Source organism: Peromyscus californicus, unplaced genomic scaffold, assembly GCF_007827085.1.
Source record: "Peromyscus californicus insignis strain IS unplaced genomic scaffold, ASM782708v3 Scaffold_8__1_contigs__length_139910024, whole genome shotgun sequence".
NCBI lineage: Eukaryota > Metazoa > Chordata > Mammalia > Rodentia > Cricetidae > Peromyscus > Peromyscus californicus.
The window spans coordinates 85664200-85678342 of record NW_026294606.1 but is presented as its reverse complement, the minus strand read 5'-3'; the positions used below and the strand labels follow the sequence as shown (position 1 = coordinate 85678342).

General features: G+C 48.2%; 1 protein-coding gene across 1 annotated transcript in view; it reads left to right on the top strand.

The window, feature by feature from the left end:
- Capn9 (calpain 9) overlaps positions 1-9546 on the top strand; it is a 47435-nt gene extending 37889 nt beyond the window's left edge. Inside the window, 7 exon segments of the mRNA XM_052729179.1 lie at positions 1548-1605; positions 3728-3792; positions 4209-4277; positions 5232-5310; positions 6715-6831; positions 7855-7913; positions 9330-9546. Coding sequence (XP_052585139.1) covers positions 1548-1605; positions 3728-3792; positions 4209-4277; positions 5232-5310; positions 6715-6831; positions 7855-7913; positions 9330-9356 — 474 coding nt within the window. The 3' untranslated portion in view covers positions 9357-9546.
- The last annotated feature ends 4597 nt before the right edge of the window (positions 9547-14143 follow it).

The window sequence follows — 14143 nt, the reverse complement described above, 5'->3', positions numbered from 1 at the left end:
CGACGGGGGCAAAGTCCCAGAGTCAAACGATCTCTCAAGGATTCCAGAGGTGATGGGCTGGCCCCAAGTCATGATAGCCGTGAACCCCGGCGCAGGTGCATGAGGCAGGGACAGAAGTCACCGAGGGAGAGGTGCAGTATTTGGAAGGAAGGAGGGAACCAAGGCAGGAGATTTCACTCGACCTTCATTAGCAACAGCAAATAAAAAGGCCGAGAGCGAAGCTCTACCTGATCAGGTCCTGTCCTGCTCTTCCTCCACCTGGGTGGCTGGGTGTGTAGCTCCATGCCTATTTCCCCTGGCCAGGGTAGCCGTGTACTGCAATTTACTTTCTTACCAGAGCTGAAATCCCAAAGACCCATTCCCCAGGCCAGGAAGCTTCAGTGGCAGAGCCGACTGGCATTATGTTAAAATAACGTCAACAGTGACTATATTCACATGAGTTAATTCAGCACCCGGGTGTATTGAGGAGCTAGCCAGACCTCCACGTGCATAAAAACCACACAGGTGGCCAAATGTGGTGACTCGTGCCTGTCATGAAAGCACCAGGGAAGCTGAGGCAGGAAGATTTTTCAGGCTAACCTGGGCTACAGAGTGAGACCTTGTCTCAAAAAACTAAGCAAGATCTGGCAAGATGAAGGCCTGATGACCTGAATCTGATCCCCAGAACCCAGGTAAAAGCGGCAGGAGAGAATCAGCCCCACAAAGTTGTCCTCTGACCTCCACACACATACATGTACACCTATACATCACACATACACACAACATACACACTGACCTCCATGCACATACATGTGCACCCATACATCACACACACACACACACACACACACACACACACTGACCTCCACACACATACATGTGCACCCATATATCATACACACACACACACAGTGACCTCCACACATATACATGTATACCCATACATCATACACACACACACACACACACACACACACACACACACACACACACACACACACTACAATAAAATTTTCTTTAAAATGCCAACGCATCCTAGAACTTTGGGCTCCCATTCCATGGTTCTGGTAACACCTGAGTGTATCTCTCACCAGCTTCTGCTCTGCGGATGCTGGGATTAGTGACTTTCTGACACTGATGATTCCAACATTTACCCCTAGAGGTTTTGTATTAACCAGTGAACTGTGCCCTAGGTCTTCTGTCCTGCATTGCAGATAAGACCCCAATACATGAAATGTTTCCAGTTCTCTGGGTACTCCTGTGAGGAGGTACAAGGGCCAGCTAGCTCTCCAAATGCCTTCGGACTCTTTATAGTACCTGGCAGCTTTTGAAGCCTTCTCCAAGAATCTTGCATGTTCCAGGGAAGCATGCCTTACCCTCCCTGAGTCTTCCCAAGCTGCTGTCTCTCCTGGGACAGTTGGCCCTTCCCTGAGAAACCAGTGGGTTGCAGCTACCTTGGAGGTGAACTCAGCTCCAAGCACAGTGGCCTCAGGGCCGTTCTCTCCAAGGAGCCAAGTCAAGCTGAGAATTGCTAAGGACAATAAAGAACAATTGTCTCTACTCCACAGGACATGGCGGTGTCAGCTGAGGAGCTTGAGTACATTTTAAATGATGTTCTGCAAAAGAGTAAGTGTCAATTCCCACAGGGGACAGGGGCTCCCTGGACAGGAAGAGTGGCCACGCTGTCAGACCTCTCCCAAGCTCTGCTCCTTAGAGCCTAGGACCTGCTCCCCATGGCTGACCTGTGTGCAGACCGTAGAAACTGTTCTCACTATTTCCTAACTGCGAAAACGATGCAGGCTTCTGGTGGAGTGTTCTATAGACTTTTCTACCGAAAAGTCTAGCAGCAAAGATAAAAATCATCGCACCTCATGACCCCAAGTAACTACTGTCACCATGTGTGTGGTCTGTGCTCTGCAGACAGGAATGTGTATGTGTGCGTTGTCTGTGCTGTGCATGTGTGTTACATATGTCTGTGCTGTGCATGTGTACATGCGTGTGTGTGTATATATGCATACATGTGTTATCTGTGCTGTGTGTGCATTTGTGTGTACATGTATGGGTTTTCACATGTGTGTATGTGTCTACGTTTGCACATTTATGTAAAGTCCATTCCAGGACATTTTTTTTTTTTTTTGCCGCAGCAGTCACCCCCTATCCCATCCTCCCCCAGCTTCTGACAACCTCCCATCTACTTTCTGTCTCAGACTTGCCATTCTGGACATTTTATATAAAAGAATCATACAATATATGCTTGTTACTGGACTCTTACATACTGGTTGTGTGTGTGTGTGTGTGTGTGTGTGTGTGTGTGTGTGTGTGTGTGGTGTTCACACGGGTGTGCACCTGCATGGAGAGCCAGAGGACAACCTCAGATCTGGCTCCTGCTACTTTTGTTCGTTTGGACAGAGTCTCTCATTGACCCGGGACTCACCAAGTAAACCAGTCTGGCCAGCCTGTGAGCCTCTAAGTTCCTACCTCCCCAGTTCTGGGGTTACAAGCTCATGCCAGTGTTTCTGGCTTTTTTATGGGGGTTCTGGAGACTTGAACTTAGATCTGCATGCTTCACGGCCTGAATCATCTCCCTAGCCCTGTTTTTATTTTTTGAGAGAGGGTCTGGCTAAATGCCTAGGGCTGGCCTCAAGTTTACGTTCCTCCAGCCACAGACTCTTGCATGCTAGAATTAAAGGCACGTGGTACACCCAGCTACCACAGTGTTTTTGAGGTTTTACCAGCTGTGTATAAATATCAAATTTCTTCAGCAATTTGGGGGTTTATGGTTTGTTTGTTTGTTTTGTTTGTTTAAAACCAGGTCTCAGCTGGGCGGTGGTGGCACATGCCTTTAATCCCAGCACCTGGGAGGCAGAGCTAGGTGGATCTCTGTGAGTTTGAGGCCAGCCTGGGCTACAGAGCAAGATCCAGGACAGGCACCAAAACCAAAACTACACAGAGAAACCCTGTCTTGAAAAACCAAACAAACAAACAAAAAAAAATAGGTCCCACATGGGCCATGACTGACCTGGAATTCTCTGTGATTCTCCTGCCTCTGTCTCCCTAGTGTGGGGATTACACGCATACACCACCACATTCAGCTCTTTAGCAATTGAAAATCCCACCCATTGAACTTTTCTGAGCTGGTCATTAAAGTGCACTTGGGAAACAGTGGAATATGGTGTGGTTGCAGTTAAGTCATGTTAATATTCCTTGCTGGCCATTTATATAATTTCTAAAGAATGTTTGCAATTGTAAACAGGATGGTGATTGGGCTGGAGAGATGGTTCATGGTTAAGAGCTGCTCTTGCTGATGACCAGAGTTGGGTTCCCAGCACTAGACTTAGGCTGCTCATAATCTTTTGTAACTCCAGTTCCAGGGCATCTGATGCCCTCTTCTGGCCTCCACAGGCACCTGTGCATACACATATGCAGACAAACCCACATATACACAAATTAAAAAAAAAACAAACAAATCTTTAATAGACAGGCAGATGGTAAAAATCTTAGGATCCCTAGTGCTAAAGTAAATGCGGGACAACAGCCCCCCCTCCCCCGTGCACGCCCTCCCCAACCCCCACACAGATTGCAGACTTTTCTTCCAGAAGTCCAGGCCCTACTCTCAACGTCCTAAGACAGTGTCCACATCATGGTCCCAAAGAGCCTGATCTGCCTACACCAAGGGGCTCTCAGAAGAAGGCAGGACATGTTTGTCTTGTAAGGATCATTGATCACGAAGCTTCCCATGTGATTGCAGAAACAGCCCTCAAGTTCAAGAAGCTGAGCCTGCTGTCCTGCAGAAACATCATCTCTCTGATGGACGTATCCTTTCCAGCAAGTGCACTGGTCCCTCTGAGTGGCAGTGTCCTATGGTGCTCACTCTCCTGGAACAGGCGCCACAGTTCTAAAAACAGGAGGCCTTGCCAACCTACCTAGGGTTGGGTCAGAGTCAAGAGGGTCAGGACAATGCAGTAGGGAAAAGGCTTCTGAAGGGATCTGGGGGGTCTCCCCCAAGGGGATAAATAGGTCTACTTTCCTGTATTGTAAATATTCAGGGGCTCACCCCATCTCACCTGCCATTTCCCCTCTTCAGAGGTTCCTGTTTCCATCACTAAGGTTACTCCTCCAGGGCCCCAACTCCATTACTCATGCCACACAATTCTGGCCTCCTCCTGTGAACCCAGAGCTGGGTTCCCACAGGGATCCTGAGTTGAAAGACCCTTAGCCCATGTGGCCAGACCAGTGGCAATGGAACACTGGAGTTTGAAGAGTTCCGGGTATTCTGGGACAAGCTAAAGCACTGGATGGTATGTGATCTGGTCCAGACCTCCAGCAGAGTAGGGCAAAGACCTCAGCGACAGGCTAAGGGCAGTGTTGGGAGGGGAGTCAAGGAACCACAGCAAGAACTCTGACGCTGTCAGAGGTGCCACGGTGTTTCCATTCAAAACGAAAGGAGGCAAGAGGACCTGTGGCTCGGAGTAGAGCCGGCCATGTGAGACCCTAACTCCCCAGCACTGCACTGAGGAAGAGAGGGCCCAGCTGGGCGGGGGTGGTACACGCCTTAATCCCAGCACTCAGGAGGCAGAGGCAGGCAGATCTCCGAGTGTGAGGCCAGCCTGGTCTACAAAATGATTCCAAGACAGCCAGAGCTACTCAGAGAAACCCTGTCTCTAAAAAACAAAGCAAGAAGGAGGTGGAAGAAGAAAGGAAGAAAGAAAAGATAGCCTCCGGGCTAGGGGTCTAGCAAAGTTGACAGTGTGTTTTCTTAGCGTGCATGAAACACTGGATTTGGTCCCCAACATGAAACTAGGCATGTTGATGCACATCTATAATCCCAAGACTTAGGCAGTGGAAGTACAATGATCAGAAGTTTAAGGTCATTTTCTGCTACATAGAGATTTGGAGGCTAGCCTGGGATACATGAGACTCTGTCAAAGAAAAAGAGAAGGAAAGAAGGAAAGAAAGAAAGAAAGAAAGAAAGAAAGAAAGAAAGAAAGAAAGAAAGAAAGAAAGAAGAGAGAGAGAAAGAAAGAAGAGAGAGAGAGAAAGAAAGAAGAGAGAGAGAGAGAGAGAGAGAGAGAGAGAGAGAGAGAGAGAGAGAGAGAGAGAAAGGATGGAGCGAAGGAAGGAAAGACAGATGGACGGACAGGTCCTGGTCCAACCTTGCCTATCTAGAAGGCAGCCGTCATCCCTGGGCAGCTACTACCTGTCACTGGCCCCTGGGCTCTGACTTCTCAATGCTCTCTACTCCCTGGCCCCAGAACCTGTTTCTCCAGTTCGATGTGGACAAGTCTGGTACCATGTCTTCCTATGAGCTGCGGACCGCACTGAAAGCCGCAGGTAAAGAAACACCAATCAGATGTGTGCTCCAGCGGATATTGTCATGTTTGTTTTAAGTGGGGGCGAGTAGAAACCATGAAACTGGTAAGAACATGAGAGAGGAAAGAGAGGAGATGAGGATGGATGGGTGGTCAGTAGGACACGTGACAGGAACGGTAAAGGAGACTGGGTGGAATACGGGGGGGGGGGGTGCAAGGAGAGAAGGGGGAGGGGAGAAAATATGGGGGAAAGAATCATCAACAACAAAAGCCTGAAGAGGGCTGTCTGTGGCGAGTGTGACTGGCATTTGCAGCTGGCCGTCGGCACAACATAGCATGACACCCTGGGTTCTTTGTGAAGAACAAAGTGTGTCATAAACCTGAGATGGTGCCTGATTCTCTTAGGCGCTTGCGACTCCACCTCCTGGGCAGAATAGACTGAGCAGGGAACCGCGGGGTTTAACCAAGCCTTTGCATGGGGAGAGCTGCTCATCCTGCTCCTTTGGTCCTATGCATGCAGATGCCAGGGTTTAGGAATGGATGAGGCTAAGCATGGTATACATGCTCCGGAGACAGTGCTGTGAGCCTGACCAGCCTCCACCTCTGGTGGAACTAGAAGCATAAGTGAGAAGACCCCTGGTGGACTTCCAAATGCTCCTGTGAACATGTGGAAGGGCACACAGCCAGAGTTACAGTGGGGGGGGAATGAATACCACTCCCAAAAGCATGGATTAGGAAGCAGAGCAATAAAAGTCAGACCCAGATGGAATCCCAACTCATCCAAACTGACGAATGAGGAAAAGGAAGGCCAGAGAAGTGGAACCATGTCCTATGGTAGCCAGGGCCTCTCCAGGACCACCGTGACCTCCAGTGTGCATGGCACCTCTCTCTAGCATGATGTGAGGAATAAGCCCCTGCACAGCACCCCTCATTGAGGGTAGCAGCACCCTTAGGAAATAACTACAGCACCCTGGATCTTAAGGGTCTTGAGAAGTACCAGTGGACTGGGGAGATGGCTCAGTCATCAAGGTACTGACCACACTAGCGCAAGGACCTGGGTTCAATCCCCAGAACCCATGGAAGATAAGTCAGGTGTGATGACATGCACTTATAAACCTAGCACCGGGGAGGCAGAGACAGGAGGATTCCTGAAGTTTGGTAGCCAGCTAGCCTAGCCTACTTGGCAAGTTCCAGAACAATAAGAGGTTTCAAAAAATAAGGCTGGCGGGGGGGGGGGGGCAGGAATTACAGCTCCCATTGACCTCTGGCCTCCACCCATGCTCTCACACATGGACATCCATATGAATACATGCACACAGGCCTTGTAAGTTGAATAATTCACCTTTGTGGCTCTGGGGACCCCAAAGCTGTGGGTTCACCATGGAGCTCAGCCATGGAAGGTCCTGAGTCTCCTGTCCCTCTGCAGGCTTTCAGCTGAGTGGCCATCTCCTGCAGCTGATCATCCTCAGGTATGCAGATGAGAGCCTCCAGCTGGACTTTGATGACTACCTCAACTGCCTGGTGCGGCTGGAGAATGCAAGCCGTGAGTGTGCAGGGGAGCCGTGAGTGTACAGGGGAGCCAAAAGTGTACAGGAGATCTGAGAGTGTCCTTGGACCCCCCGGAGGCATGAAGTGCCCAGCTCAGGGTCTCCAGTCCCCATCTATGAGTATATAAGAAACAACCTGGGGAAAATATGGTAGATCTAGGACACAGAGAGCCACCATGGGGGCTGTGCAGATAACTGTGCCCTGTCAGCTGAGAGATGGAATATGAATGAATGTAGCAAACTACATCCTGTGGCTGTCATTCATCACACACCTACAGGCAGTGAAGGGCTGTGAGTGGGCAGGTTCATGCCTCTTACTGAGGAAAGGTCCCATTTAGGAGCAAGTCCCCTCATAGAACATTGTCCCTCATCCACTGTCCCTCTGAAAGCCCTAGACACAGACTCAGTCATTTTAAGCAGGGTCTGCTATACCAGAAAGTGGGAAGGCATGTATAGGTACTCCTAAGAGGTGGTTGATTGTCACACTGTTCCCCTACAAATATCCCTGGAGGGCAGCCAAATGTGTCCAGGGCAGCTCAGTCATCCTCTGTCCCTTCTGTTGCAAGCAAACATGTCACAATTCTTGTGGTGTTATAATTTCCATGCATTTTACATCCCTAGAAAAATTCTTAGCTAATCTTCACTGTCATGGATTGCCCAGTCCATAGTGAAGTGTCCAGTGTAGTGACAGAACATTGCTTGGTAGACTCGACATCTAAACAAATCCATGCTGCATTTATGGAGTCTCCCTTCTCTCTTTTCTGCTCAGGGACAGCCCTCCTCCTCCTTGTTAATCAAGGTTTGGCTGTTTCTCTTCTAGAATGGGAGCCTGGGGTCCAGAGAAGACAGTTGCTTCTCAGGCCAGGCATTGAAGCCCCTTCAGTGGTCTCCACCTTGTCAGGCAGGGATTCTGATCTCCACTAGAGGGAGCAGCTACCCACAGACTTCCCAGGGGTCCAGGAACCCTTAAACCTGCCCAAGGGCTTGTCTCCAATGTGATGCTTCCTCCCTCCCACCAGGGGTGTTCCAGTCTCTCAGTGTGAAGAACAAGGACATCATCCATCTCAATGTAAATGAGGTATGGCCAAGCAGACCCCAGCCAGCAGAGTAAAAACACTCTAATCCTTATTGGATGCTCCAGGTAGGGCTAGCACTCACAGTGGGCAATTACACAGTGTAGAGGCTGGTGTTTCTGTTCACTTGGCAGTTAGTATGATGCATGCTGGAATCCTTTGAGCTGTGGGTGTCTTCATGCATTAGTGCCTGCTCATGAGATGCCCAAGAAAGAACGTGAGGAAACAGAACATTCCATGTAAACGTGAGCAAGCCTGGTGGGAAGAAGGGGAGAGATGAGACGTTTCCGGCTGCTTCCATAGCAGTTCACTTTCTCACAAAGAGCCTGAGCAGCCAGCTTGCCTCTCTTTCCCTCAGCTCCACTATGGCAGAGGGTCGCCTTTCTCTGAAAAAGGGTGAGGGGGGGTACCAAAAAGCGAGCACAACTCATATTGCCCTGCCCAGGACGTCTCTGTGAGACTGTCCCTTTCAGCAGGGTGAAAACGTATTTTCATCTCTCTGTCCTGCAAGTTCATTTAGCCTTTATGAAAAGCTTCACCTGGCCGGGGAGATGGCTCAGTGTGTGAATGCCTGCTGCACCAGACTGAGGGCCCGACTTTGGGGCCCACCTCCCAGAACCCATGTAAAAAGCCGAGTTTGAGCCGGGCGGTGGTGGCGCACGCCTTTAATCCCAGCACTCGGGAGGCAGAGCCAGGCGGATCTCTGTGAGTTCGAGGCCAGCCTGGTCTCCAAAGCGAGTTCCAGGAAAGGCGCAAAGCTACACAGAGAAACCCTGTCTCGAAAAAAAAAAAAAAAAAAAAAAAAAAAAAAAAGCCGAGTTTGGTGGCATGCATCTGCAATCAAAGTACTGTTGGCTGAGGCTAGTGGATCTCTGGAGCTCATTGGTCAGTGTGGCCAATTAGTGAGCTCCAAGTTCAGTGAGAGACCTTGTCTCAAAACATAAGGTAGGAAGGAAAATGCCTGATATCAACTTCTGGTCTGCACACATGCATGCATTATATATATATATATATATATATATATATATATATGTATATATATATATATATATACATATATATGTGTGTGTTATATAAATTAAAACACACCCACCAAATTTGTTTTAATTTAAAATTTTTTCCCCTAGACAGAGTTTCTCTGTATAACAGCCCTAGCTGTCCTGGAACTCCCTCTGTAGACCAGTCTAGCCTCGAATTCACAGAGATCCACCTGCCTCTGCCTCTGGAGTGCTGGTATTAAAGGCGTGAGCCACCACCACCTGGCTTAATTTAAATTTTTTAAAAATGGTTTCATGTTGAGTCAGACATCCAAATTTGTAGGTAAAACGAGCATCAGAGTACTTGTGACATAAACTAACTGAGGCCGCTCCTGTGCTAGACCGGACTTGGAAGGGCAAGCCCTCATCTCTCTCTCTTTCCAGTTTATCACCTTGACCATGAACATCTGAGGCTGCACTGACGAGATGCCGACTGCTCCTCTGATACTTGGCTTCTGGACCATGAACCCCAGAACTTTTACTGGAGTGCCATCCTGACCACTGCTCTCTCCCTGCCTCATACCACCCTTCCCCTCCTCCCCCCTCTCCTCTGTAATCTAGAGGAATCTAAAAGAATTGGCTGCATTCTCTGACTCCGTGATACTTCTTGTAAAATCATTTCTTCACAAGAACCAATGGTACCACTTGTGCCTGTTGCTATAGGTTGCTAGGCACCCCTCCTTCCACTGCGCCTCACCACCGACTGATGATTCAATGTTTTAGTACCCTGAGTCCTGGCTTCAGCTTCTGTTGTTGTTGTTGTTTGTGTGTGTGTGTGTGTGTGTGTGTGTGTGTGTGTGTGTGTGTGTGTGTGCTTGTTTTTTGTTTCTGAGGCAGGGTCTTTCACTGGCTTGGAACTCACCAGATGGGCTAGGCTGGCTGGCCATTGAGTCCTAGGGATCTGTCTGTCTCTACCTCCTCAGTGCTAGTCTTGCAAATAAGTACACAGCACCAAATTCGCCTTTTTAAAAAGGTGGCTTCTGAGGATTAAACCTAGATGCTCCAGCTTGAGAAGCGAGCACTTAACCCACTAAGCCATTTTATTTTATTTATTTATTTTTGGTTTTTTCGAAACAGGGTTTCGCTGTGTAGCTTTGCGCCTTTCCTGGAACTCACTCTGTAGCCCAGGCTGGCCTCGAACTCACAGAGATCCACCTGCCTCTGCCTCCCGAGTGCTGGGATTAAAGGCATGTGCCGCCGCTGCCGCCGCCACCCGGCTGGGAGGAGGTCTTAAATACAGGCTTACAGCACAGTGGGAGAACCCCGGAGGGCAGAAGTTCACTACTGATGTTTTACAATCTTGCATCTAAGCTGTTAACGCCCAATATGCAGGATACACAGACAAGGAACTTCCCTTAAGCACTCAGGAGGGTGGAACCTGGCAGGGAATTAGCATAGGAAGGATATCAAGGTCAAGATCAGCAAGCAAGGCAACAGTTACCCAAAACAGGGGCCAGCGCCCTACAGGTCCCCCTTTTACTAATAAATGAGCTTCTGACTTAGGTTGTGTGGGACGTCAGCAGGTCACCTTACCCGTCTCGTGGAGATGCCTGTCCAGGCCACACAGGTGCTCTGTCTTAGGTTGGTGAGCACCCCCCAGGTATTACCCGTCTTTGAATACTCATTATCATACAGGCTCAATCGTGTGTGAGCTTCAGAGTTAACTGTTGCCAAAGATCTCAAAGTGGCGCTGGACTTGCAATCTGTGTGTTCGACACAGAAAAGACCAACAGAAGTCCTAACCCACCCATAGCCATAGGCTAAAGGTAACTGAGCCATTCCCTTCCTTAACGAGCCTTACTGCAAATTGGTTTATTTTATTTTTTAAATGAGGCCTGTGTAGAAGAATGTCCACATGAATGCAGGTGCCTGAGAGTCCAGAAGAGGGCACTTGATTCTCTGCAGCTGGAATGAGTTATAGGCAACTGTGAACTTGCCTGATGTGCATGCTGGGAACTGCAAGAGCAGTATGCACTCTTTTTTTCTCTTCTTTTCTTTCTTTCTTTTTTTTTTAAGATAAAATCTCACGTATATAGCTCTGGCTGGCCTCAAACTTACAGAGATCTGTTTGTCTTTGCCTCCCCAGTGCTGGGAAAGCAGCATGTACCACCAGGCCTGGTTAGTGGTATTATTCTTAACCCATGAGCCATCTTTCCAGCCAGCACTACTTAAGAAAATTTTTTTTCTCCATTTGGAGAAGTGACTCAGTGGTTAAGAGCATGAACTACTCATGTCAAGACCGAAACTAAAGTCTCCACACTCACAACAGTGACTCACAATCACCTGCCACCAACTTGTGTCCCTCAGAGTGGTCTCTAGGCTTGACTCCATCATGGCCCTGTGGTCAGACCTAAAGAACACACACCTGAGGCATAGAAACTGTCTCTACAGGTCCTTAGACTTTCTCCTCTGGGCTCTACCTGGTGTGACACACAGAACCAACCCCTGGTATTTGAAATTTGGAGCTGGCTCCAAACTCCCCCAAATTCTGTCACCTCAGAGCTTTGTAGTCCACTGAGAGGCCGGAGCTTCAGAAAAACAGGGCATGTGACTTGGGCAAGAGTATCAAGTTCACTGGTGCCAGCCCAATTCCGGGCCCTGGATCTTTTGTGAAAACAAAGCGTCATTCTACAGAGAGCCAAGAGTGCCTGCCAACCCCCAGTGTAAAGGCTACCCACCACCACAGTTGGGAATCAGAAATAGGCTGTGCTGGCTACCAGTGTACCCTGGCATGTTCCCAGCCCCCTGGGCCTTTCAGAATGGAAAAAGGGAAGAAGAGGAGAGAGCTCAAAAGACTTTCTGGGTACCTGAACTGCATTGGAACACTCCTGGAGACAAAGCCCAGTTCATTGTCTGCAGACTATGCCATGAGGGGCAGTTTTGTTCCTTCCAATGAGAAGGAACAGCCAAGCAGGCACTGGAGCCTCTGGGAACAAACACAAGATAGCATAACAGAAGCAGCTTTGAACTCAGAGTTCCTGTGTTGAGACCTCTGCTGTGCCACTTGCAAGTCCTTGAAGGGCAAGCCAGGGGAGGTGTCTCCTAGTCTAACTGAGCGATGGAGACACTAGAAAGAGGGGGAAGAGAATGGCCCCATCCCCAGACAGCTCAGAGTTCTGACAAGGGAAGATGTCTAAAGAACCGACTCTGCCACACACGACCTAGCTTCCAGAAGCTTCTCAACTTTCTCCTTCCCATCACAAATTGGTTAAAGAAATAACCAATTTATTATACTGGGAACCGCCATCCTAGGAGTTTGCCAGATCTTCCGCACTATATGGTCTTAGTCAGCTCTCTTGTCCCCCAGAGTCTACCTCCTTCATTCTGGGATCTTATCCCCATGGTCAGTTCTCAACATACTTCATCAGGACAGTGCCAGCCACTTGAAATAGGAGCGTCACTGAGATCCATGTGAGATCTACAGTCCTAGTCCCTGACCAAGTCTCCTCTGTGACACTGGTTCTTTTCACACCCTAGCTGTCCCTTGCCTCCAGTCTATCTTTATGGTCTCCTTGGCATGGTCACTTGCCTTTGTTCTGGCTGACTGGGTGGTCCTCTCAGCCACTCTGCATTCCTGGTTAAGGGTCCTGTAGCTCCAGTCACTATTCTGCTGTTCTCTGGTGTCTGAGTTTCTGGACTCCTTGTCTACACACCACAGGAGAGGAGGGTGTCTGCATTTCCATCCCTCATCCTATGGAGTCATACCAAACACCTCTGCCTCAGCCTCTCTCCACCTCGGTTTTTGAGACAGAGGTTATCATTAATTTGGAGCTTTCCATTTGAGCTGGGATGGCAGCATTTGTATGCGTGCTGGGGATCGAACTCGGCTTGAATAGCAAGCACTTTACCACTGAACCATCTCCCCAGACCCTTCATTTCTACCTTCTTAATACTTTATAGTAAGGATTAAATTTCAACACCAGAAACCTTGGGGTACACATTGAAACCACAGATTCAATACAAGATATTACTTCTAGATGGTTCTTTTTTCTTCCAATGTATTAAAGCTGTTGCTCCAGTTTCTTATAGTTCACAATATTTCTGATGAGAAATCTGTTGTCATCCTTACTTTTTCCTTTGTGTGCACTGTGTTCTTGTGGTCGGGCTTCACTGAACACCTCCACCCTATTGCAGGAGTGAGATTGCTCCTGTGTTCTCTGTACTTGCTGTCCGCTGAAGTTCCTGGGAGGTTATTTGTTTTAAATTTGTGGCTTTTATTAAAGTTTGAAATTGGTTATTTCTTTAAAGTATTTTTTATTATCCCGCTTCTGCTTTGGACAATTCTGGGTATAGAGATACAGGCGGCACTTGAATTTATCTGATAGCTTGTAGAGTATCTTATTTTATTTTATTTTATTTTATGTGTGTGAGTGTTTGTCCTGCATTTACATATGTATACATGTAAACAATGTCTGCAGAGGTCAGAAGAGTGTGTCAGTTCCCCTAGAACTGAAGTGATAGGTGTTGTATGGTATTTTGTTTGTGTTCTGACAAAGTGTGCTTGGAGTCAGAGGGCGGAGCTGGCCACTAGCTAACCATAGAGGTTTGGAGGACTGTAGAAAGAGGGACAAGAAGTGGTAAGACAGGGCTGAGACCAGATCTTGGCTCTTTTGGTCAGAGGAACAGAAGAGGTCACTGGTGGCGGCTCCCCTGCTTCTCTGATCTTTCAGGTTTTTACCCTGATATCTGACTCCTGGTTTTTATTGATAAGATTAATTATATTTGTGCATCGGACAGGTGGTTGCCAGCAACCATGTGGGTGCTGGGAACTGAACCTGGGTCCTGTGAAAGAGCAAGTGCTTGGAACCACTGAACCAACCGCCTATCTGGCCTTGTATATTTTTCACTTTCTCTTCCTTCCTTCCTTCCTTCCTTCCTTCCTTCCTTCCTTCCTTCCTTCCTTCCTTTCCTTTTTCCTGTTGTTGTTTTTCCCTTTTTTAAGATTTATTTTATTATTTTATGTCTGAGTGTTTTGCCTATGTGTATGTATGTGGGTGCCTGGTATGTGCACTTGAAGGTCAGAAGAGAGTTTTGAACCCCCTGGGACTGGAGTCACAGCTGGTTGTGAGCTACCATGTGGGTTCTGGGAATTGAACCCCAGTCCTTGGCAAGGGCAACAAGTGCTCTTAACTGCTGAGCCAACACGATAGCCTCACTTTTTTTTTTCAGGGTTCCATTATATAACCTTTTCTGTTTTC